This window comes from Scleropages formosus, chromosome 15, assembly GCF_900964775.1.
Source record: "Scleropages formosus chromosome 15, fSclFor1.1, whole genome shotgun sequence".
Classification (NCBI taxonomy): domain Eukaryota; kingdom Metazoa; phylum Chordata; class Actinopteri; order Osteoglossiformes; family Osteoglossidae; genus Scleropages; species Scleropages formosus.
The window spans coordinates 14,421,001-14,446,128 of record NC_041820.1 but is presented as its reverse complement, the minus strand read 5'-3'; the positions used below and the strand labels follow the sequence as shown (position 1 = coordinate 14,446,128).

At 39.3% G+C, this 25,128-nt stretch overlaps 1 protein-coding gene across 3 annotated transcripts; it reads left to right on the top strand.

Moving 5' to 3' along the window:
* Window positions 1-1,414: 1,414 nt before the first annotated feature.
* Window positions 1,415-24,702, top strand: nin (ninein (GSK3B interacting protein)). 3 transcript variants are annotated; one of them, XM_029258459.1, is made up of 28 exons: window positions 1,415-1,616; window positions 2,965-3,058; window positions 4,069-4,241; window positions 6,787-6,832; window positions 6,948-7,123; window positions 7,322-7,468; window positions 7,789-7,956; window positions 8,168-8,304; window positions 8,676-8,816; window positions 8,913-9,087; window positions 9,249-9,359; window positions 9,523-9,612; window positions 9,859-9,997; window positions 10,131-10,252; window positions 11,746-12,836; window positions 13,081-14,853; window positions 15,367-15,465; window positions 15,546-15,615; window positions 15,771-15,971; window positions 16,631-16,744; window positions 16,905-17,018; window positions 17,242-17,388; window positions 17,504-17,683; window positions 17,908-18,057; window positions 18,167-18,268; window positions 18,767-18,859; window positions 23,697-23,810; window positions 23,957-24,702. In XM_029258459.1, the coding sequence occupies exons 1-28, from the start codon at window positions 1,428-1,430 to the stop codon at window positions 24,170-24,172; spliced, it is 6,372 nt and encodes a 2,123-aa protein (XP_029114292.1). In that variant the 5' UTR covers window positions 1,415-1,427; the 3' UTR covers window positions 24,173-24,702. The 3 variants fall into 3 exon arrangements, with proteins under 3 accessions (XP_029114292.1, XP_029114294.1, XP_029114293.1); XM_029258461.1 differs by lacking the exon at window positions 13,081-14,853; XM_029258460.1 differs by lacking the exons at window positions 23,697-23,810; window positions 23,957-24,702 and adding an exon at window positions 21,481-22,606.
* Window positions 24,703-25,128: the final 426 nt, after the last annotated feature.

Below are 25,128 nucleotides of genomic sequence, written 5' to 3'. Positions count from 1 at the left end.
CCGCGCCTCTGCTTCTTTGTGGGCGACCGGTTTAGCACTTTCACTACTCGTGCACTTGCGCGGGATCTTTGTCACTGCCTTCCTCCGGAGTTTACTTCTGCATGAGCCTCTCTACTGAATTTTACGGTATTCGGTATGAACTGCTGTGATGAGGTGTCCCCCTGGCCTTGTGTTCTGTACCCTTGTGTCACTTGTCTTGTGTGTGTGTGTGTGTGGATGGATGGAAATGTGCTGCATGCGATGTGTGGCGTGTGTTTACTTCCATCCCCTGGTTGCCAGGTAGATGCCTTGCAGGAACATAAGGTGCACACAACTCTAGTTCACCTGACACACACACACAGTGCTCTACAAAAGCACCTTAGTCTGGCTTGTATTTAATGCAATACAATAAACAAAATAACAAAAAAAAACAAAAAAAAAATTCTTGCTTAACCTAATGATTTCAATGCTGTAGTTTTAAATTAAGCCCACCATATAACTACCTACAGACACCAAATTATTCCTTAAGTGGTGTTGAATAGATATTTTGTGATACAGTGCTGCAGCAGGTGTTAGATTAGTATCCTTTTTGTTTCATAGATCTGTTGCCTTACTGAGACAGCAGCTGTCAAACTTGAGAGACTGTGACCTTCTCTGAGGTCAGGTCCTCTAAAGCCGTGTCATTATCTGTGTTACATGACGTAATGCATTGAAGCAGTGGCAGATGTTTGCTTGTGATCTTACCCGAAATATTTGTGTACAAACAACAAGCAACTTGTTCCATCTCAAGCCCGAAATTGTTTGGAATTCACAAGATGAATCAATTAAGGACAATGGTGTAAAATGTGATCTTATCCCTTCATTTTTGCGGCTGACGGTACCGTCAAGTCCTTGTTCACCGTGGAGCGTAATTTAGAGAAATGAACACTGATTACAGCGTGCTCTTTGTTTAAAGTGGAGATTCTGGAGCTGCGAGTGGAATCACCTGTCAGTGTCTGTATCCAGCTGTAAGAAAGGTTGGATCTCATGGATACATCTTACCTATACTGTGTGTTACACTTGAGCCTAGTCGTTATTTTTCAAATTATAATCCGGTTAGCCTTTTCTAGTTATTTCCTGAACTCGCTGTTTTGATATTTATTTTATGGCTATAATTTTGTTACATTTTTCCATATAATTTGGACATTACCTCATTTAAAGATTTAACTGTCATTTTTCTTTTGTAACACACTAAAGTTAAAATTGGGTCTGGATCCTCCTCATCTGAAATTCCTCAATCTGTACATTCTCTGTAACATTGTCCATTGTGCATAACCTTTTGCACTTTGAATATTTTATGTGCATAAAACTGCATGCCAGTAATTTTTATTTATGAATTTTCTCAATCTTAATATTAATTATGTTCTTTCTACCTCTGTTCTCATGCAGACCGGGTGTCATGCTGTGGGATGGACGAGGCCGAGCAGGACCAGTATGAGGAGCGACTGAAGGAAGTCTTCCACAGTTTTGATCACAGCGGCTCAGGTTCTCTCTGCCCGCAGGAACTTTCAGATCTGTGCCAGGCTTTGCACCTTCAAGAGGCTGCACCAGTTCTCCTGCACTCCCTTTTGAACAGTCAGGATGGCCTTATTCAAAAGGTATTGTGATGACTCACCTCCCTGCTTCTCACCACATGTGCCATAACATTCAGAGTTTCTCCCATTAAACAGACTTATCTGAAGGTTTTTTTCTGACAGGAAGCCTAAGTAGTTTTGTGAATGAAATTACTTATTTTGGTTAGTGTCACAGTGTTATTCAGAAGTGTATCGGAGACCCCTGTCTTCCCTTATATGGTAGCATCTTAATCTTGTCACGTCAAGACTGGGTAATTTTGGTTGATTATGGAATGTTTAATGACAAGAGATGAATATGCATTTTGAGTATATACTCTACATTCTGAAAACCTCTCTGCTGTGGCCTGATGTGATGCAGTGTAAGAACAGCTAAAGAATGTGCACATAAATCTAGATTAAACCTTACTCTGCATGAAGAATGGTGAACCAGTCTTTGCTGTGGTGAGAAAGAGTCAGAAGCAGACCACCTCTCGCACTGACCAGTGCAGTACACAGGTCCTCGTTCTTGCCATTTGAAGACAATTTACTGGCGGCCGCCTTATCTCAGGTGTTAGTTGTCATGGCAGCAGTCTAATTTATTTCGTGAACGTTGCAGTCAGAAGCGTTGGCTGCTCCTGCTTTGGGGGCTTGCCCAGGTGTCTCCACGCTTTCTTGATTACCTGTGTAAGCTGCAAATAGGGCACGGGAATGTTTATCTACTACGTCTTCAAGTTTGGAAATATTCAGAAGAATTGTGCAGGTCATTTGTATTTAATTTTTAGCAATTATTCACAGAATGGTAACTTTTTTTTCTTTTTGAAAGCATCATGTTTCATTTGTCTTATTTTGATTTCTGCCTTATTCCATAATGATATGGCTTTTTGTCAGAAGTACATTTCTTACTGTGTTTAGATGATGGCTATTTCTATGATTTGGTTTGTAAGCGAGCACTTGGAGGCAGGGAAAGATAAGCACCTCCATGGTGATAATGCACACTTCTCAGTGGGGCAGCTTTCAGCGGGGGCTAACAGGGTAGGTACCCAGCAGCCGGTCAGCACACGCCAAGCTGCAGCCTCTCTGACTACAAAGGACATCTGCATATGTATGGAGGGAGAGACTGGCAGCTGTTGCTTTTATAAGATCTGGAAGGCCCCCTTTTCATTGTTTCTCTCGAGCGTTCCTCTGCCACCTTGTATGTTCATTTGAGGATGGGGGGGTGGATTTTACAGGTCAAAGGGCATGCATAAAGTAGCTTTGCCCTTAGATTGATATCAGCATGGAAGGGAGGGGATCTTAGGATTTGTATATCACATCAGTTGTACCATATGAAATCACTCCGGCATCGTCATATTATTATTCCTCAATATTAAAATTCTTTGTCAATGTCTTGCAGGTTGATTTTGAGCAGTTCAAAGATGCACTGATACTTGTCTTATCAACGACAATAGGAGAGCCTTTGCAAAGTGAAGAAGTTTGCCAGCAGCCAGGTAAGCCATCGTGCTGGCCCTGTCTGAGAATGGCAGAAAAAAGCCTTTCTGAGTCTTCTAAAAGTTTTTGAGCTTTAGTACCCGCATAGAACTCTTGTATCATCTTTAGAACCAAAGATTAGCGAAAATATTTATAATTGAGGCATTCTCTGACCATGTTTGTCAAGAAGGAGATCGTTGTTTTTCTGACAGGACTGTTCATGTCTAGTCTGAATGAAATAGTCATATAGACATTTTTTTTTTATTATTTATTTAAGTAGATTTTCTGTTTCTCTGTCCTGTGTTAGGAATGTTGCCATATGACCCAATATCCAGCATAATGGGAAAAAACATTAGCATTAGTTACTGTGAATTTTGCTGTCAGAATACAAAGTTTTGGATTTAATTCATACTTGTTAGTCTCTGACCAAACAAAATCCATATAAATGTGAAACCAACTTCTGCATTTCCCTCAGCTTCTTTGTGCATTTTAAAGGGAATGTTTACAGGGAAACTGCTTTTTTTTTTTTTTTTTTTTATATATGCTTGTACTGTCTCTACATTTTAAAGGTGACTGCAAAAAACTGAATCTGACTTAGTTCAAGGAAAAGTAAGGGGAACTGAGGGGAAGCCTTTCCTCTGTGGAACACTTACTACAGATTTATTCGACAAGCTCACCGTGATAACAGCTTCTGATGCTAAATTGGATGATTTAGGCACTGTAATAGATCCTCATTCAGCCCAGGCTGCATAAGATGTCTAGCAAGGTGATGATGCACAGGAATTGCAAAGCCATGGACATAGGGGGTGGTGGAAGGTGGAGATTTTCTTAAATCGGATTACTACTGCTGTACTACTGAGTTGGAACAATGTGAACTGAAAGGACATAGAAGGTATTTATTCTGCTTCTAAATATTTCACCTTACCATTTATGTAAGCGAACAGTATGTCTTGGCATGATGACAGTGTCATTGTTTAGTTTTTGTGTTAAATAACGACACTGAAGATTTAAGTACAAATGTTTCCTGCAGACTCTCCAGAAGTGAACCCTAAATTTGTAAAGGCAGGGAAGCGTTACGGCCGTCGGTCAACCCCAGAGTTAGCTGACTCGGTCTCTGGGTTCTCCGGAGTTCCTGAGATACAGCCATTAAAGGAAGACCTTGAGGAGGAAGAGGAAAGCAGTTCTGTGCCCAGAAAGCGTGAGGTACGGCTTTGTCATTTTCATATTTGTGGCTTGAGTCCTCTTTTCTGAAACTAATGATGGGATGTTGTCTCAGTGTTCCTCTGGGTTTGTTCTTGTTAGCAATGACACAGATGGATATGATGATATCCAAAGAGAGATGAATACAATGAGTTCTTCATAATGTGAAGTTTTTGGTAACAACCCCTATTTGGCTTGTTCAGTGTTGCTGCAAAGAAATCTCAAGAAGCACATGGCACAACTAATTTATAGCTCTGCCTGCCTGTGGAGTTTTTCCTTCCTGTGACCTTTTACGTTCTTCTGTGCTGTATATTCACACCAGAAGCAACCAAGGCTGCATTTTTGTCTTGCGCTGTCCTTGCATGTTCCATTTTTCTCGGTACTTGGGACCTGAGTAAATGTTATTCTTGGCTAATCGGCTTACGGCTATGCAAGTCATCTCGTAGAAGGAAGTACAAACACTCAAGTGCCGCTGCACAGACAGGTCTCGGTTTAATTGCATAACTTTGACATGCCATGTTTGGCTTTTAATGCCAGCAGTTAATTTTGTTCGAATCTATAGTAGGAAGTGTAGTTTTGTAATAGTGGAATTGTTTTTCTTGGGTACAAGTTTTCATGTTAAGTTTGTCTCTGCAATTGTCACACCAGAGCGCACATTTATGCATGCTAAGAATCTTGTTTTATTTTATTTTTTCCACACACATTTCAGACAGCATTGCTTTGGTTAACAAACTAGGTTTGCTTTACTTTCATGTCTTCAGCTATGTCTCCTTTTCTTAATGTAATGCATAAATTGTACTTTTGCTGAGATTTACGTCACTTTGGACAAAAGCATCTGCTAAATGAATAAATGTAAATGTTGTCTTGTGTAGAAACAATGTGTGGGTGAAATGTGAATGACTAAAACTTTATTGATCCCAGAGGGAAATGCACTTCAGCTGTAGCAGCATACAGTGCGTAATGTACATGCATACACAAATGCAGGATACTTTGTATATACACTTACTGATGTGAAATAATCATCAGTCAAATATCCATATCTTTTTTCGGATGGTACTGTGTATCCTTCATCCCTAGCAGTCATGATCCATTACCAACACTGAAATGGGGTACACGGTCATTTCCTTTAAATATAGAATCTTTGTATGCTTATTTGTTCGTGCCTTACTATGGTAATGCAGCATTCTGCATCTTCCACATAGTCTGCTGGCATTCTGGAAGTGCCATAAGAGTCATTGCTGAGATTTTTGCCATTTTTTTGTGTCTGTGTGTTTGTAGTTTAATCCCACCCTACCTTTAGTCAGCCATTGCCACAAAGTGACAAGGTAACAGGTGGCTGCTTCTTCATCTACAGGTGACATAGGGTTGCTTACTTTGTAACTACGTAAGGTTGTTACATCAGTCCACTTTGGCTCTGTAATCCCAAAGGTCTGGATGTGTCTGGAAAGGTGACCCAGTGCCCTGATTAGCCATCTGATCTTCAGGCTTTTGTTTCAGGATAATCCTGATCTTTGTGGTGGTGAGGAAGATGTTCTATTAATCTACAGAGAACACATTAGACTAGTGTACAAAAATAAAGATCTACATGCTTGTTTTACATAAGTTCCACCATAGGTCAGAGTGGTTGGTCAGAAATGTTACGTGGGGATTTGGTAATTCTCAGGTAAAATCCAGGACATCTTCAGAGAACAAAGACTAGGAGAAAGGAACATGTCTTTCAATAATTCTAAGTAGTTTGTGTTGAACAAAACCATGTCTGGGGAACAGCAGATGGGGCAGGAGAGGGGGTAGCCAGTGGGTGGGGGTTGGGGGAAGCACAAGGGACAGCCGTGACAGTGGAACAAAGAGTCCACTTGCAGATGCCTGTACACATTCTGTTGGGTCAGAGAGTAAGGGATGGCCATCTGCTGCCCAGTGTGTCTGAACTGTGATGGCAGGATTCCATCATCTGTTTAAGGTTAAAAAAAGAACTAAAGAACTAAGTAATTGACAAGTTTTAAAACATCGTTCCTTTTTTTGGAACTCAATGAAGCAAATCACATTTGCAGTGAAAGGTTTGCTTATACTTTTTAGAATATAAAGACGTTGCTTGATATTAGCTTTTTTTTTATTCATCAGCATGAACATCACAATTGTCGACTTCAAATGCAATAGCCCCTGGGGTCAGAGTGAGCAATCAATGTCCATCCCAAATGATTTATATGTGGGTATAGCAATCTTCAACTCCATCCCGCCAGTCATTGAGTTTAATTTGGAGCTTCGTAAAATCTCAGAATTCTAAATACCTTCACTCCTGCTGATGTTTCATTCAGTCTTTAGTGTCTTCAAACTGAAGTGTACAAGGGAAATGAAGCCAATTTTTGTAGTGATAATAGGGGGATCTCTTAAAATGTGGCACTTACTCTGAAAGACTGGATGTTCTGTGAGTAGATCAACAACACTGGTACCATTAATCAAAAAACAAAGTCTTGAGCTTATTAATGTCTGAAATATTCTGTGCTGTAAGTATGACTTCTGCTTCAGCATTTTGTGGCACTTCTCTCCATAGCGCTGGAATGTTCATTCAGACAGCACAGAGGAATATGAAGCTGAAGGTAAATCTGTTTTTGTATGCTGTTGAAAGTCCATTTTTTACTGGGATGGCTCTGCATCAGATGTTAAGCTCTTAACCCTCTTTAGTAAAGCATCTCATTTCATCTCTCTCTGCAGGTCAGCTGCACTTCTGGAACCCTGATGAACCAGGAACCCCTCGCGGGGCAGCTGTGCCATTGTCAGACAGGCTGGAGGAACGGCTACATGAGGCATGTGAGGACCTGGGATTGTCTTTGGATGGCTGTGCAAATCGCCATGACCTGCTAAACTTGTGTGAGCACTTGTGTCTAGAGGTGAGTTCACTACTTCTGTGAAGAAAAGACTGACCCAGCATCGGTATTCTTTCAGTTTAGGTTTTCCGACAGCTGGTGGAATATCTGAAAATTTTAAATGAGTATGATTAAGATTATGGTCAGCAATGCATATGACATTCAGACCATTTGATGAGTGATCAGTATTCATGTTGAAATTTAACTTTTTTTTTGTCCTAGGTGAAAGGGGATGTTTTCCGAGGCCTGGATGTTGATGAGGTGCTAAATGTACAGGAGTTTGTGTCCCAAGTCCTCAGACAAAGCAAGCCCCCAACCCCTTCAGCATCCACCCCTTATCGACAGCTCAAGAGACACCACTCCACTCAGGTGTGCTCCTCCTTTCAACTCAGCATAGCTCACAGTCCTTTCATCCTAATTTAAAATAGCATTATTAAAAGCTTTGTGTTTTTTTTTTTGTTTTTTTTTTTTTTAAAGTGTGCTTTTCACATTTGTCCCATGGTTATTTAGAGGGCTGCTGCAGCCTCACACTGGCATTTTTCAGTTAGCTGGAGTGATGGTTTAACCATGCAATTTTTTTTTTTTTTGACCATGTGAAACTAATTTCTCTCATGGTTTGCACCTTCAAAATGGAGAAAATAGATGATATGCCGTGAGATGTGTTTCCAATGATTCTTCGTTGTCCTCAGCCATTTGATGAGACAGGTCGGAGGACAACCACACCCTCAGCCATGACTAGCACCATCAGCCTACGCTTGTTCTCTAGCCTTGATGATGGGACAGGATATACCCATGCAGAGTATATTCTGGACGCCTGGCTAGAAGAAGGCATAGCGAACAGCCCCGAAATCCTGAAGGTCAGCTATCTGTGCCCTGGTTGTGTTCACATCAGTGTATGAAGTCCTTCACTGTGGAAGTATACCACAGTCCTTAATTTTGCCTGTTCATGTCCCAGATACCATGCTGATATTTGCTTGTCTGACTTCAGGATTTTTACATAGAAGTTTAAGTGTTTTCAATATCACTTTCGATGAAGTGAATAAATAAAATGTTTGTTTGTCTCTGTAGGCGTTGGATTTCTGCCTAGATGGAAAAGTGAATCTCGGCGAGCTGACCATGGCACTTGAAAATGAGCTGCTTGTTACAAAGAATGGAATTCACCAGGCAGTACTTGCCAGCTTCAAAGCTGAAATTAGACACCTTCTGTGAGTGGGAGCTTGTTTTCATCCTTTGGTTGACTGGAATGCTATTACATCAAATTAATATCAATGCATGTCCATGAAATAAACTCAGTACCTCCCAATGGTACCAAAGTCGGTGTGAGGATAATTTCTGAAACAAAAATTTGTACTTAAGAATTGCCCTTTTTCAGATTTTGTTTTTGCAGTTTCAGAAGGTAGTATTGATGAGATGCAAAGTAGCAGTTTGAGGATTTCCTTAATTCCACTTAAAATTATACATGGTCTGTCTCTAGTAACATACTAATTACTAGAGTGGCAAGGTCCTGTGCACAGTACTTTTAATTTCATATTTCAGTGATTGTTAGCTATTAGCTAAGTTTATGTATCTTTATTAGGGAGCGGGTGGACCTTGAAATTCGTGAAAAGGAAAAGCTCCGCAGTGACCTTGAGAAGGCTGAAAAACTAAAGATGCAGTTGGCTGCAGAGGTCGATGAGCATCATTCTGCTATAGAGCGTCTCAACAAACTCAACATCAGGTTAGTTAAAAGCTTCGGAGTTGTTCATATGGCTTTCATTCTCTGAATATGTTTGTCTTGTGCTGTGTAGCCTCTAATTTCCCTGTCTGTTCACAGAAAACTAGAACAGGACCATAAAGAGAAACTGGCTGCTGTTAGGGCTGAACTGACCAAAGAGATTAATATAATCCAACAACAAGCAAACCAGCAACGTGAAGAATTTGATATAGAGATAGAGAAGATAAAGGAAGAGGTAGCCTTTCTAAGAGAGCGTCTCACCCTAAGTGCCAAGGTATGGACCTCTCTCGTAGTCATTGAGCCTCACTTAGAACAAGCTGTTTCATAACATAAATAGAAATTTGTTATAAGAAGCAGTTTCCTCTAATATTTTTGAGCAACGTGTTAGAGGGTAGAAAAACTGAATTCCACACATATGATCCCTTTGTCTTACAGGAGAATTGTCGTCTGGAGGCAGAGGTCCTGGATAGCACAGAAAAGCTGGTTGATGCAGAGAATATAATCTGCAAGCTGCAGAGAAACCTGGATAATATCATCAAAGAAAAAGTAGGCAGGAATTAGAAACCCTTTCTTTCCATATTTACCTGAATGTAGTTTTAGTTGGTTGAAAGCTGATGAAATACATTGTTGATGCTGTTTTGCCCATTTGTGTCTTGTGTGCATGTATGATTTTTGTTTCTAAGCACCCTCTGGTGGTGTGTTTCCATAGTTTGGTGATTTGGATATAGGAAGTGCAGAGTTCTTCCTGCAGGAGGAGCGTCTCCGCCAACTCCGAACTGACTATGAGGAGCAATGCAGGGTGAGAGATTTACACCAAACTTTAAAATTCTTCAATTCTCCAACCATTTCCAGACCTTTTCACACTCAGACCATTTATGTAGAGACAGATTTGGTGTACTTTATTTAAATTACTGTATTATAAAATTCTGTTTAGAAATTGACCCATTTAGTGTTTTTTCTTATCAGATTATTTTGCTGACTATTTATATGATGCACTGCACAGATCTGCAGTCATGTATGTCACTTTCTGTAATACGAACATTAGGAGCTGCAGGACCGTATTGATGAGCTGCAAACAGAGTTGGAGGAGTACCGTTCCTTCAACAGGGCTCCCCACAATTTCCTCAAGCCCTCTTTGTCTGATGAGTTTGATAACAAGAGCCCTGGCATTGAGTCTGACCAAGGTATAGTCTGTTATGTAGAGATTTTGACTTGCTGTTGTTTCACCTGAAAGTCTTTATCAGAAAGCATTAAATTTTGGGGTCTAGTTATGCTTTTATCGAAACATGTCGTCTTTTACGTGCCTATGATACACAGGTCTTGGATCAGAAGAAATCCAGCCCTTCAATATGAGCCTTGAGGCTGAAATGCTTGTAGAAAACCTGAAAGCACAGCACCTGAGGGAAATGGAAGAGATTAGAGACCAGCTGGAAAGCAAGGTTAAGGCAATAGACACAGTTTGCTCAACACTTTGTCTTGTGTTTCAGACCACCGTTAATGCAATTGGGCTAGTTAATAAAGACGCACCTCAGTTGAAATGTTAGACTCATAACACAAGCAGCAGTATTGTGATATACTGTATTAAAACGCACTGGGGCATTTGAAAGTTTAAAATTTATGCACTATGAACACCGTCAGTGCCTACAATGTTTTGTAGTACCTTCTCTACCTTTAAAATCTGAATGGAAATTGCACATCTTATCCCCTGGAGAAGACAGATTATAACCTTAAGTCTGGTACAGGCCTATGATAACAGCAGTACTTTTCAAAATTTACTGTATTAAACTTAACATGAGAATACAGACCGTTTCCATATTGTGTAATGGTTCCATTATGGAACCCTCTGTGTAAGTCAGAAATGGCCCAACTCTCCACCAAAATCACACCTTATTGTTATTTATACATTTTTACAGTGTCAGTGCGCAGTTGTTTTTTGTCAGTTTTTTTTTCTTTTGTCAGCCTTTCCTGTGAAACACACATACAAAATTACAGAATAATTACACTATTAAGGGTATATGGTACTTTATTGTATGTTGTGGATGCACATTTTAATTTGTAGAAATATAAATCTAAAAAAAAAATGGGGGGGGAGCTAGTACATTATTGTATACATAAGTAAATACTAACATAGTGATCATACTTCATCAATCCCTGTGGGGAAATTTGCTCAGGCTGCCATTAAATACATATCTGGCTGTGGAAGGAAACCCATGTGAACACAGAGAAAATATGCAAACTCCACATAGACTGAGTATGGATAGACTCATGTTGTCTTGCACCATCCAGGAGCTGTAAGACAGCACTGTTATCATGTCTGTCCAAATGCTGTATAAACACCCATGTATTTTTAATTTACTTGTTATGTAATTATTTTATATCTCACCCATGCCAACACAAGGCACGTAGTAGTGTTAACATAAATAGTAATGCAAATGTTCCAAACCTCTGAATTTCTTCCATTGCCCCTTTGGCTTTTTAAATATGTAAATCCAAGTTTATGCAAGTCTAGAAGCAATAAATACATGTTGGAGACATCTGTAAATAAGTTATACATTTTTTTTTATATATATATAATGTGTAATGGTTATTTATACAATGGGACCCAGCCATCTCAACAAAAATTCGTTTTTGTCATAAAGAACAGAAAACATGTGAGTTAGGTGAAACTGCATCTAAAATACCAGTTATGAATTAGAGTACATGTGAGCAGTAAATTGTATTGGGCAAACCAGACAGAAGAGTGAAGACAAACCAATCTAGAACTGTGCTACATCTCTGGGAATTGCTGCTAAAGAGCCTTGTCAGTATTTCAGTGTGACGTATACTAGTGAATCTATGCAGTTGTGCAGTGCAACGTCTTTTAGGTTCATACTAAAGAAGGGTGCTGAATCAGTTTTAATTTATGCTTTGCTTTGTTTGGTTATATTTTTAGGTTATTCAGTATCAACAGAAAGTAGAGGAGCAAAGGGTGGCCTATGAAGAACAGCAGAGCATCTTGTCACTCAAGTGTCAGGAAGAGGTTCAGTCAATACAAAAGATGATGTCTCAGGTCCAGGACAGAGTCCGTGAGCTCCAGAATCAGCTTGACCAGGCAGAGGTGCTGCGTGTTCAGCTGGAGGAGAGTCAAGCAGAAGACCACAAAAAACTCATCAGACGACATGAAGAGGAGGTGAGCTCGGTAAAGCAGGAACTTCTACAGTCCCAAACATATGCTGAGGAGCTTAAGAATCAATTGAAGACCTTGGAGGATTGTCAAGCCAGAATAGAGCAGAGCCTTAAAGAAGAAAGGGAAGAACTTTTGAAGCTGCAAAGAGAGGAACAAATTCAACTAGAGGAGCATCACAAAGAGGAGCTGGAGGAAGAGAGAAGAAGGCTGCAGGAAGAAAGGCAAGAGGAGGAGAGAAGGTTAACAGATAAGTGGGAGAAAGAGAAGTCTGAGTTACAGGCAATCCATGAAAAGCTGCTTCAAGTTAGACTAGAAGAACAGGGGCAGATTCAAAAGGAGGCTATGGAACAGGAAAGAAGACTTTCAGAACAATGGGAGAATGAAAAAAATCAGCTTCTAGAGCAGCACAAAGTGCTATTGGAAGCAGAAAAACTCAGATTTTTACAGGAACAGGAAGAGGTAAAGAGAAAGCTTGTGGATGAATGGGAAAACGAGAGAGTTCAGATGAACACCAAAGTGGAGCATCTCCAAGCCAGACTACAAGAAGAAGATGACAAATTGAAGGAACAGTATGAGGCACAGAGAAAGTTGTCTCAGGAGTGGAACACTCAAAGGGCTCATCTTGAGGAACATTATGAAGGGTTTCTCCAAACCAGGCTAGAGGAACAACAAGCAAAACTTCTAGGTGAGTGGGAGGCGAAGGAGAGGAAACTGATTGAGGATCTAGAGATGGAGAAAATCCAGCTGGAGGAAAGCCATAGAGAAGCCATGCAAGAACTGAGTACCAAGCACAGCGAGGAGAGAGAGCGATTGAGCGGTCTGTTGGACAAGCTCCGCAATGACATTGTAGAAGAAAGGTAAGTGTGTTTCCTGAGATGGAGAGTTCAGTTTCATACTGTAAACTGACTTTTCAAAGTTTACATTTCTGAAAGTAGTCATATAGTACCTCTAGTATCAAAATTAAAATTCAACTAGTGAACTGCTCAGACTATCTAATTTATCCCTTTTGTGAATATAATGTCGTTAGTTATTTGAAACTGGATGTAAGTAAAGCTCTCTGAAATCATAGTTGTGGGTAGTAACATGATGATTGACATGCAGGAAAGAGCTGGAGATCCATTTTTCCCAGAGGATAAAAGAGTTGGAAACGCGCTTCTCAGGAGACCAGGAAGCTGTGTCTGAACGTTTCCAGACTGATGTTTCCAACTTGAAGCAATACTACCAAAGTCAATTGCATGATCTTTCTGAGTCTCACAGCAAAGAGAAAGTAAAGTGGCAGTCTGAGATGGAAGCAGTTGTTCAGATGGCTGAAAAAGAGAAGGCATCCCTTCGCAGTTCTTTAGCTCAGGAAAAAGAATCTCTCAAACAGGATTTGAAGAGAGAGCATAATCACTTGGAGAAGCAGCACAAGGAGGAGTTGGAAGCATTGATGGTTTTGAATCAAAATCTCCAGAATGAGCTCGAGAGGCTTGTTGGCAACGCACAAACTAAAGAAATTGAGTTGAGCCGACAACTTAATGACCTGCATAACAGATTCCAAGAAAACTTTGACACCAAAGATCAACTTTTGGCTCAATCAGAAGAAAAAGTCCAGCAGATGGAATTACTACTAAGACAAGCAGTTGAGGATTTTGAGCTGGAGAAGGCAGAGCTGCAAGATAGTCTAACAGAGCTTGAGGAAAAGAATAAAGAAACATTGGCCCTGGCTGAGAAGCATGTTGAAGAGAAGAAACAGTTACTGGCTGAGATGAACTACCTTAAATCTAAGATTTTGGAAAGAGAAGCAGAAGTTAATCAGTTGTCACATTTCAAAGAATCCAGTGAAAGATTGTCAAAGGAAAATGAAGAAGCATACAAAACTATTGCTTTATTGCAAAATCAGATTAAGTTAATTAAGACTGAAACTGAAACTACAGCTAAGTCACAGCAGGTGAATGCATCTTATCCCTTATTTCAGGATGTCCCTGAAACCGAGATTTGTGATGGTATTGCTTCTGAAGATGTTAGACTCATCTCTGACTTAGAATATATGCAGCAAGGAAAAGATGAGAACAATGATAATGACATTGCTTCTGTTCAGGAAAAGGTAAGGCAGCTTGAGAAGGAAGTTGAGCTGATTCCTAAGTTTAAAAAAGAATGTGAGTTGGCAATCAAAGAGAGAGACCTGTGCATTCAAGAAATAATAGAATTGCAAGAAAAAGTTGCTTGTTTCAGAGGGCAAGTTTGCCTTTTTTCTGAACAAAAGGATCGGTATGATACCACAATTGAAGAGAACGTGACTCTCCAGGAACAGATCTCCCAGCTTCAGAACAATGAACTTCAGCTCATTCTCAAAGAAAACAAAATGAGCAAAAATGAGCCAAATCAGCCAAAGAACTTCAAGGACAAAGCATCTGCAATGGTTGAGACAGTAAAAGAAATTGATTTTTCTGAGTGGCAGGAGCTTCAGAAAAGATATGAGGGGTGCACCTGTGAAAATTACCTGCTTAAGGAAAAAAATCGCAAACTGGAAGAAAAAGTTCTGAGCCTTGAAAGCAAAATGCTGGATGTGAAGGGTGAACATGTTAAATTTGAAGATGAAATGGTGAGGATGAAAACACAGAACTCTAAACTTACTCATCAGTTACAAGAGTTGCAAAAGCAGGAAGATTCTTTTATGATCCTACAGCAGGAAGCAGACAGTCCATTAACTGAGGCTATGTCAGAGGAGACCTTTCAAGACTTAAACATTCAGCTGGAAGCCAAGATCCAAGCTGTGTCTGACTTAGAGGAGTGCTGCACTGAGTTTGAGAGGCAGAATGCCAAACTGCGCCGGGCACTTACCGACTTGCAAATGAAATCTTGTAAAATTCACCAGAAGATGCAAGTGCATAGGTAACGTAATGAGCCAAGTGGTGAAAAATCCTGCTTCCCTGCGCTGACCTCAAGCTGGCTTAACCCTATAACCCTGCTTGTCTTCTATGTGCCGCTGTCCCACTTGCACCCAATGTAGAGCTTCCACTTGTTCTATAATCCTGTACTAGACAACATACTAGCATGTATATGATGTAATTGCCACGCAAGTTTGTCCCTTGTGCTTCAATGTTTAAATTAACTAGCCAATAATCTATTCAGGAAAATCCTGTGAAGATGTAATTATTTAAGTTAAAGGGCTGTGTCATGCAAATGTGCTTCTCTACTTGTGGTTTTTGCTAGAAGGCTACAAAAATTGATGTTGCTTTTGTGTATTGCTTAATGTGTACTTTAAAAAAAAAAAAGTTTTGGTCTTGGTCAGATATGTCTTCTAAGTAGTTTCTAACTAAAAATCAAAGTTACTCCTCAAAGAATCATCAATCCTTTCTTAGTACTGAAGTATATTTGTTTTGGAATTTTTCCTGTTGGATGTAGAAATGAGGCTGGTCGTCTAGCTGAGGAGAATTTCATTCTGAGGCATAAGATCTCTGCTCTGAAGGAAGAGGATCTCCAAGAAACCCACAAAGAAATGCTGTAAGGAAGTAAACCCTTTTGCGCACATCAGTCTGTTCCACGCCTTAAATTTTTCTCACGGAGTCATTTTCATGAAATAGGAATAAAGTTGACCAACTCAAGAAAGAGAAGGTCGCGGCAGAAAAAATGGCAGAGAACTTCAAGAAACGGGTAAAACTAAATGCCTTAAATTTTGAGTTCCAGCCTTTGTTTTGACATGTTTGTGTATGTGACCAAAGCGTGTAAGTGCAAACAAAAGAGCTGTTGCTCAGTTACTGAGGATCAAGCTCTTTTGAGTCTGTAGAATGGCCTTCTTTCCCGCCTAGGTTTCAGAGCTACATGTTCTTAAGCAGCAGCTGGAAGCTGAGAATGAGATCCTATCGCAGAAAAACTTAAAGAACGCAGCTGACCTGCAGGAACTGAATCAACATCTCAGCAATCTTCAGAGACAACACGAGAAAAATGAGCTAAGCATTTGTCAGCATGAGGAAGTAGAGGATCATCTTCTCCAGTGCACCGATACAAAGGTATGTGTAGCTTAATAATGGTCCTTCTAAACTAACTCTGCATCATTCCAATTTTAGTATACTATATGTTGGACACTCCTCCTGTAGTATACAGCAGATCGGTTACTTCTCAGATCAAGCAGCTAGTACTGTAGAGAAAGCTGTTTTTTCTGTCCAAACACCACCTTCTTATTCTAATGCCCATTTTAACTGGGCATCAAATTAATACTCATCTACAGTGTTGTTGTTATTATTAGTTGTGAATGGCCTTAAGTCTTTTTCTATGTAGAATGCCCAGGAGGGGTGGGTAGCCACTGGTATTTGGACCTCCAGAGGTTTGTTGTGTGTGGGGGTTTTTTTTTTTTTTTTTTTTTTTTCCCTTCTCTTCCCTCTCCCCCTCCCTGCCTTGAATTTGTTGGGAGTTTTTTGTTCCCTTTCTTCATGGCCAGTAGGCATATTTACAGTTGTAATGACTGCATGGATAGTGTAGTACTCTAGTTATATAGCCAACTGTAAAAATGTTTGTTTTATCCCTTTGTTCAGCGCTCTGTGTCGCTGTGTGAGAGCACTCTATAAGAATGAATTGAATTGCCCTTTTTTTTTTTTTTTTTTAAAATGCAGAAAGATGTCTTTAATGTCCAAGATTGTGGATGATTGTCCTCTTTTGTTTGATCTGGTAGCTTTGTGGCAGCAAGGACTTGAGCACAGAACTAGCCAATGCTGTGTCCAGGTCAGAAAAGCTGCAGGAGGAGAAGGAGGCTCTGAATGAAGAACTGAGTCGCTGTGTGGAGAAGGTGAAGGCCTTTTTTTTTTTTTTTCTTCTCCCCTTCTTCTTAAAATACAGTTGGGTATTTGAGAACACAAAGTTGTAATTGCAACCTTACACTAGTTCCACCTCCTACTTTCTATGTTAAAACATGTGTTCTTGATGGTAATTGACTTGTCTACTTTCAGGTGGCCAAGCTCGGCGTTGTGGAATGCCAACTCTCTGTCCTCCTCCAGGAGCGCCAGGCAATGGAGAAACAGACACAGGGCCTCCGTGCCCAACTCTCAGTAGCACAAGATAAGGTAATTTCATGTTGCTAAGTGGTAAGCATCAAGTTGCAGCTCACTGCATCTGTATCTACATCTCTCTTTCTGTTTGTGTAATACACTTCTGTATTGCTTTGGAAAAAAATGTGTTAAATTAGTATATGTAAAAATAGTTCTTAGTACTGTGCATATCCATCTAAAAATGGTTCAATGTCAGCCTTGATTACCACTTAAAATCATGCTTCTCTTTTTGTTATAGGTTGAGAGTATGGATGAAGCTTTGCAAACTATCAGTTTACAGAGTGCACGGCTGAAGTCAGACCTTCGTGTCACCCAACAGGAAAAGGAGACCCTAAAGCAGGAAATGATGTCACTTCACAAGCAGTTGCAGAATGTTATTGATAAGGTCTGGTACCACTTTAAACACAGCAATATATATATATATATATAAAATATATTTTACTATACTCAATGGCTATACTGAATGGCTACTGCATGTTGATGGACTTTCTGTTTTACAGAACCAAGTTCTTGAGATGGCATTGCATACAAGTGGGTACCAAAGCCAACACAAGAAACTATACTGGGATGAAATGGCTCGTCTGGTCGAACAGGAGCAGCAGCTGTTGAGACAGGATAATGAACGGTTGCAGAGAGAAGTGCAGAACACTAAGGAGGACCTCATTCGTTCCCGAGAGAAGGTAATATACCCACTTGGGTCAACATTGTGTAAGAAATCCATTACTACTGCAAAGAACCAACTTAAGAATTTTGTAGGTTTTATAATTGACAAACATAGTGAATTGTTTTAAAGTAAAATGTATAAAATTGATTTTGCTCATAAATAGACAAGCAGTTCTGACATTTCATTAGATCTTCAAAATTGTAAATGCTAAAAGCTCTGTGAATTTGTCTGTCCATCCAGACTCGCCAGCTGGAGACCACCGTCCTGTCTCTGAAACAGCAAAGGCCGCTAGGTCAGTCCAGCCTGGTGAGAGCAATAGAGCAGGAGAAGGTTAGCCTGAAACGTGAGCTGGACTCACTGCACAAAGAGATGGTTACTGCCAGCAAAAGGGTAATGTCACATCTGAAGTTTTGTTGCGTCTAACTAGTTGTCATGCATACCTCTGTCTGTTGAAAGTGCTGTTTCTGGTATTTAATGATGCAGGTGTTTTTTCCAATAGGCAACGGAGCACAGTGAGACTCAGCAGGAGCTTGAAAGTCTGCAGCAGGAAAATGAAGGACTGAAGATGCGGCTGGCTCGTCTAGAAGCTCAGCTGCTAGAGGTCATTAAGGCCTTTGCTCCCATCTCTCTCGCTTCCATTAGCCACTTGTCATTTTCAGGGTCACAGCAGTCTGGAGCCTCTCCCAGGATCACTGGACTTTAGGCTAAGAGGGGCACACCCTGCTTTAGACACGAGTCCATTGCAGGATAGCCCCATGTATACACTAAGGGCAATTTAGAGTCAGCAGTTAACCTGGATCATGTCAGGGATTGAGGAAACCCATCCAGAACATAGAAACACCACAGAGATTCAGCTGGATTGAGATTTAGACATATGCTAAAACATCCCAGGCACTGAGGCAACAGTGCTACCAACAGCTCCACTGTGCTGCCATACTTTACTCCAGTCTGTCTTACATTTTTCACCTGTTTGACATACCTTTTTCTCTGTCTTAAATTCCTGATTACATTTCCTGTCTCTAACCTCGATCTGTGTCTCATCCATTCTCTGAACTCACCTGTCTTATTGGTTTTGTTGACTTTCTCTTTTTTGTGCCAGGCACTACAGGCTCAGCTGAGGGTTCAAGGAGAACGACGTGGACAGCATCGTGGGGAAGATTTAGGGAGTCATGGTCCAGAGGTCAACCTCCAGGTAAGAGACTGTATCGGTATGTTTGCAGTGTGTGTAGAGACAGGTTACTCATACATATGTATTTATCCTCACCTTAGTGGTCACTGGGTTTTTTGAGGCTTTAGTACTAGTTTAGACATTTTCATTGTCTCAACCGAATATGTTAAACTCATAAATAATGATGTTACACACATGCAGTTTCTCATCCCTGAGACCATTTCCTGTCTTATAGTCTTTCATTGAAATTAAGTGCAGTGCCTTTTAGGCATTCATATCAGGGGTTTAAGTTCTACTCTGTAGTCTGGTCTCGACATCATGGGCACAACTTTTTTTTTTTTTTTTTTTCCTTTTTTTTGAGACCTCAGTGCACTATATAAGTTATGTAACCTCTTGAAAGATTTGCTTTGAAGAAAAGCATTTAAATGTTAATGCACAATGATCAAAATGGCAAATTTGGTCTGACTCTCTGATACTGCTTTCATTTGTAGAATTTTGTGAAGTAACATACTTTTGATATTTGCAGAAAAGATTTTGGCTTAATTGTCTGGGATGAGCGGCACAGAAAGTGTGTGTGTATTACAACAATGTTTCTTTGCATTATATAATGTATCACTCTTGTCAACAACTAAGAAATATAATATTTTGAGGTAGCGAAGTGCTGTCTTGCAGCGCCTGGGCTGTTTGACCATAGGTTCGAATCCAGCTCAGTCTGTGTGGAGTTTGTTCTCCTTGTTTTTTCCAGAAGCTTTAGTTTTCTCTCACAGTCCTATGACATGTTTGATGTGGATTTGTCACTCTGAATTATTATAGAGTATGAATGTGGGTGTGACAACCCCACAATGGACTGGTGTCCCATCTGCGGTGTACCCAACTAGCCTCCTGCTTTGGAATAAACTTGAGACTGCTGAGACCCTGCAATAGCATAACCCATTAAGGGTTGTTCTATATCCATTACATGTGCTATAATATAATTTAAAACCCCTCCACTTGGGTGAGTTGGAAGTTCTTTAACTGAGTAACACTTTGTACCACACTTAAATTTTAAATCATAAAGGATTGTAAAGATAATAAAAAGAAGCATTTGCATCCCTACTCTGCCTCTCTGTGATCCACTGAATCAGTGGGTTTGCTAGAGATTTCTCCCCTCATTCCTCAGAGCAATACCTATAATCGACATGACAGGATTCTGTATGGCTGTAAGTGCAGTCAGACTCAGTTCTCTTCCAAATATGTTATGGTGGCTGACAAAACCTGCAGCCTGTACACAGAAATGATGCTGATTCCCCACAGTGTGTGTATTGCAGGGGATATTTGCCTGTGTGCATCCTGCTTGAGTTGACGTTTGTCTGAATGTGTTCAGTCAAAGGGATGACTTAAGAATATGTAAAGTATGCAAAGATGTATTTTTTAAAGTTTACATTAAGTAATAAAAAAATTTTGTTTTTGAAATTGTAGCATACTAACTTTCTTAGTAATAATCCTGTTTTGAAGCTTCAGTAACCCTGAGAATTTTTATTAAAACGTCTTTTTGAACCTGATATTCTGATCAGCAAAAAGTTTTGAAAAGATTTAAGTTTTTTTTTTTTTTTCCCCAGTGAATGAAATGTGTAATTTCAGAAAATCTTGCGAGGTGACCCTTAGCACTATTATGTATTACAACCAGTCAGTTTATCTATGGAAAGAATACACATCCAGTTCTTTAGGCTTGTGAATTGATGTTGGTCAGGGTCAAAGTTTTGATTTTGAACCTGATATAAAAGCATAATTAAGGGTTGTATGTAATAAAGAATAAGCGCTCATGCATTAAATTGGCTTAAAAATTAATCAGTTCTTGCATTTGGCAATAAGGCTTATAATCATACCTTGAATTTCCGAAAAGTAATAAAAGGTTCCGCTACAGTAAATGTTGTATATTATTGAGGAAGTAAACTTATAATAGTCACACACACATTCAGATTATTGAGAGGAGGAAGGCATCATGTCTGAGTGAAGAAAATTTAGAGGACAATAGGAACTGCACTGTAAAACATTGCATGTAATTATATACATATTTCATAAAACAGAAATATAAGCCAAATGGTAATAACCAGAAGTAAAAGCATTTCCTCTCTTCAATGTAACCCTCAAGGCGTCAGGGCTCGAGTCACTGTCACTCCTGGTATTCATCCTTGTTTTTCACTCTTTTAAATGTGGACCTCACCTTTGTAGATCTGGTGTACACTGTTTTGGATTAAGACAAGACAGTCTGAGGTTCTTTTTATATAAACCACCACATTATCATATCCATCTAAACCATTACACTGTCAGTATGACTGAAAAGCTGCACATATGCGTGGTTTCAATTGTCCTGTGATCACATTTTGGAGATTACTTCTTCCAGGACTGCTGACTACATTTTGGCTGGTTTTGTGCAGGTTTATCTTTCTTGGCTTTCTGTAGTTTGGGCTGTATGTGATACTGCCATACTCTGTTTCTTAGTTTCCAGGTTGGACCTCACTGCATACAATCCTATCCCAATAATATATTACACCAACAGTGAGTCTGAGAAGTCCTGGCACCTTGCAGGCTTAATGCTGATGTTGTGTGGCTTTTGGAGTGGCTTGTTCTTGCGTGAAGAATACCTACCTGCCTTCTCTCTCCAGGGTGTGCTGGCGGAGCAGCGGGTAGTGTACCCAGACACCTACCGGAGGATCGGCAGACTGTGATGTCTGTTCCTCGGCTCAACCGCTGAACCAGGCATTTTTGTTTTTACCGCACTTGTTGAAACCCACACACGGCACTGAGTGGCTCTATCTCCCTGCTGTGTCCTTTAGAAAACCTTGATTCTTTTCTCCCCATAATCAGCAGGCATTAATATTTAAGCCGATTTACAAATTGCTTTAACGAAAGGTAGTAAAGCTGAGGCACAGGTTGTCTTGCCATAGATGAGGTTATAGTAATGTGTAGGTTTTCAGAGTTCAGAATTATGTATGCCTTCATTTTAATGATACCAAATATTTCTAGCCCACCATTTTCCAAAGAAATCCCCTTTGTTGCTGAACATCATTCTACAGGGCAAGGTTTTATGCATGTCATGCTGTTATACATGTACAATTTATGTGCATGTATAATAAACTCAAGTTAAATCCTTTTGTGACTTCCCTTTCAATTACCACAGAATATCTATATATCTCAGTTGGTAATTAAGACATATTTGTGAAATATTTTTATAATTGTACGCTGTAGCTTTTAGCGTTTGGGGCAAAAAAAAGGTTGAACAAAAGACTTAAAATGGGGTAAATAATTGTGCCACGTTTAACAAACTGCTTCTATGGCTTTGGAATATAAGGATGGTGAAATCTAAGTATGTAAAATCTGTTATTTAAATAATGCAAACTGATTCTTGATGCAAACATGTTATACAGGTTGATCTTTTTTTTTTCCCCCAATTTGATTTAAGTGAATTTTGATTTTATAATTACTTGACATTGTTGTCAACAATTTGACTTGTTGCGTTTGGACTGTTCTCCCTTTGCTATGTCAAACTGCTTGATGTTGATGCTTTGCTGCTGATAGCGTTGGTATATAGCAAATTTAACATTCCTACACAACAGTACACATACCTGCATTTTTGTTACCTTACTGATATTCAGCATTTTTTAATGCATACTATTGTCATTCTGGCTATACATGCTTTATTCATGCCATGTTTACCTTTCTCTAACATTTGCAGGTGGTGCAGTATTTTTTCCAAATTTTCATTATATGAAGGATTAGAAATGTCAGTTGGTCCCGAAATTAGTCTTGCAAGATGCACTTACCAGAAAAGAAATAACTTAATTTATAATTTTTGTTGTACATTTTTCCTCTTATCACTGGAAATTATTTTGATGTTTATTTATTGAAGTGCATAGTGTCCGTTTTCACAGTTTTTAATTTAATTTCTTTGTAATTAATGTCAGAAGCTATTTATTTGTTGTGTTTTGGCTTTTATGTAGTTGTCGTACTTTTTCTTGGAACAATATCAAGATGAAGTGATAAAGAACCAATAAAGCATATAGACGAATCTGTTTACTTTTTTCATCTTGGTAAATATTCACATTAATATACATAAAAATGTGCAATTTAGATATCTGACAGTTTTGTAAACATACACAAGTTGTATTAGAACTGAGTCTAGTAATGTTACAGGGTGCATGGATATTTCTGGTCAATAACAAGTGGAACAAAAGAGTGCATTATGTATTTTAAATTATATTTACTGAAAAGCATTAGAAACAGTGGTTAATATTGCAAAGATTTAAATATTTGCCTTAAGGAAAAATGTATGTAATAAACTGAAGTCAACTACTGCAATTTAATTTTGGGAACGTTTCTATTATATCTGGGGGGAAAAGGCTACGATGGACCTCTGCTGTTAGGAAAGAAAAAAAAAAAAAAAAAAAAAAAAAAAAGGCAATATACTGTATAATAAGCAGGTAGCATTCAAAAGTATTTGAAACAGTTCAGGATCTTTTGGGTACTATTCATGCCAAGTGAAGCAGAAACTGCTGTGTTTTGCCTGTTTGCTAAAATGCGTTGATGCTGCCTAATGACACCACGTGCTAAAATGTATCTTAGTATAATCATTGCTACAGTACTGGTTTATATCTTCCTCATATTGCTAAAATTTGACAACTGTATGAAAAAGTACTGATATGTACTGTCCAAATGTGTGGTAAAATGGAATTTGTGTTAGAAAATACTTGAATCATGTACAGCTGTGAAGACAATGTGGAAAAATTTACTTTTTAAAACATTTGTCTTTTTACTGTCAAAATATGCCTTCCCGCAAGCTTTCTCGGTAGTGTCCCTCAACTTTTTTCCACTCTTCTTTCAGGAGGAGCAAGAGATGAAGATGATGAAGATGGGAGAGCGCATGAGGGATGTGGAGCTGAAGCTGCGTAATGTCAAGCTACTTCTGCAGGAAAAGGTTTCCCAGCTGAAGGACCAGGTAAGGCCATTTCACTTACCTGAAAGTCATTCCTTTGTACAGGATGACTTGTTTTGAAATGTTATGCAGTTTTCATTGAATAAAGCTATGAGAAATTAGAATTGTACATTTATCTTCAACACCCGTGGTCTGTCCTTACTCTTCAGGTGCACAAGAACACCAAGGCTGATACAGTGATAAAGGACCTGTATGTGGAGAACTCCCAGCTACTGAAGGCACTTGAGATGACTGAACAGCAGAAGAAAGTGGCTGAGAAGAAAAACTACCTACTGGAGGAAAAGATCTCCAGTCTCAACAAGATTGTCCGTGACCTCAGCCCCTCACCACTGACTGCAGTACCATACCACTTCACGCGCTCTTGACAGCCTTCACCAATATGCAAGATCTGAGCCAGATTCCCCAAAGCCAACATGCCCTTTCTTCTGTTGCCAGGTCTCCCCTTTTTTTTTTCCATGATGTGTGTGATGTAGCACTCTTACCAGGCACTCATTTTAGTTCCACACTCCACTTGAACATTTCAAAATGCTTCAGTAAAGTATAAGAAGGTTACACTTTTGGAAAGTGGCAACAGTTTCTAGTAACATTGTTTGGACATTTCACGAATATTCGAGGGCTTGTTGCAATTTGTAGGTGTTACAATTTTTAACAGTATGGGAAGTATGAAACGGGACGTTTTATTTTTGTGTCATCCAGACGTCTGAACGATAGCTGCTCTTTTCTAAAATAGGTCTCGTTATTTTATTTGCATATTTTTGTAGAAATGATTGTTCATTGAATTGCACTGTCTTTGTTTCATAATTGTCATTGTCTGGCAGAATAATTAGTTTCATGATTTTTGAAAATTCTCCCTATACTTTCTCACACACACTAAGAACTGCCTATCAAGAATTTTTTTTTTTTTTTTTTTTGTAAAAATGTGTGCTCTATGACTTTGTTGTAGTGACTAGATTGTGAGGGAGGAAGCAATACTATTTACATTTTACAACCCAAAGCAGAAAACAAGCTTTGCCTATTTTAATATGTACTGTTGAACAAAGGATTCCTGATAGAAAAGTGCACTTCTGTCAAAAGGTGTCTTTGGCTGCCTGTGATGGTGACTGAAGGGGGGGGGAGGGGGGGAAAAAAAAAAAAAAAAAATGTATGTACATGTCAGTCATTCACACAACTGTTATTTTTTCTGTATGCTCTAGGTATGTAATGGAGGGTTTAACACTTAACAAACTCCTCATTGTACTCCTTTTTGTTCCAATGTAATTTTTTTTTTTTTTTTTTAAACTGTTGTTTGATTTCATTCAGTCAGTTATGACTAGAGTAAAGC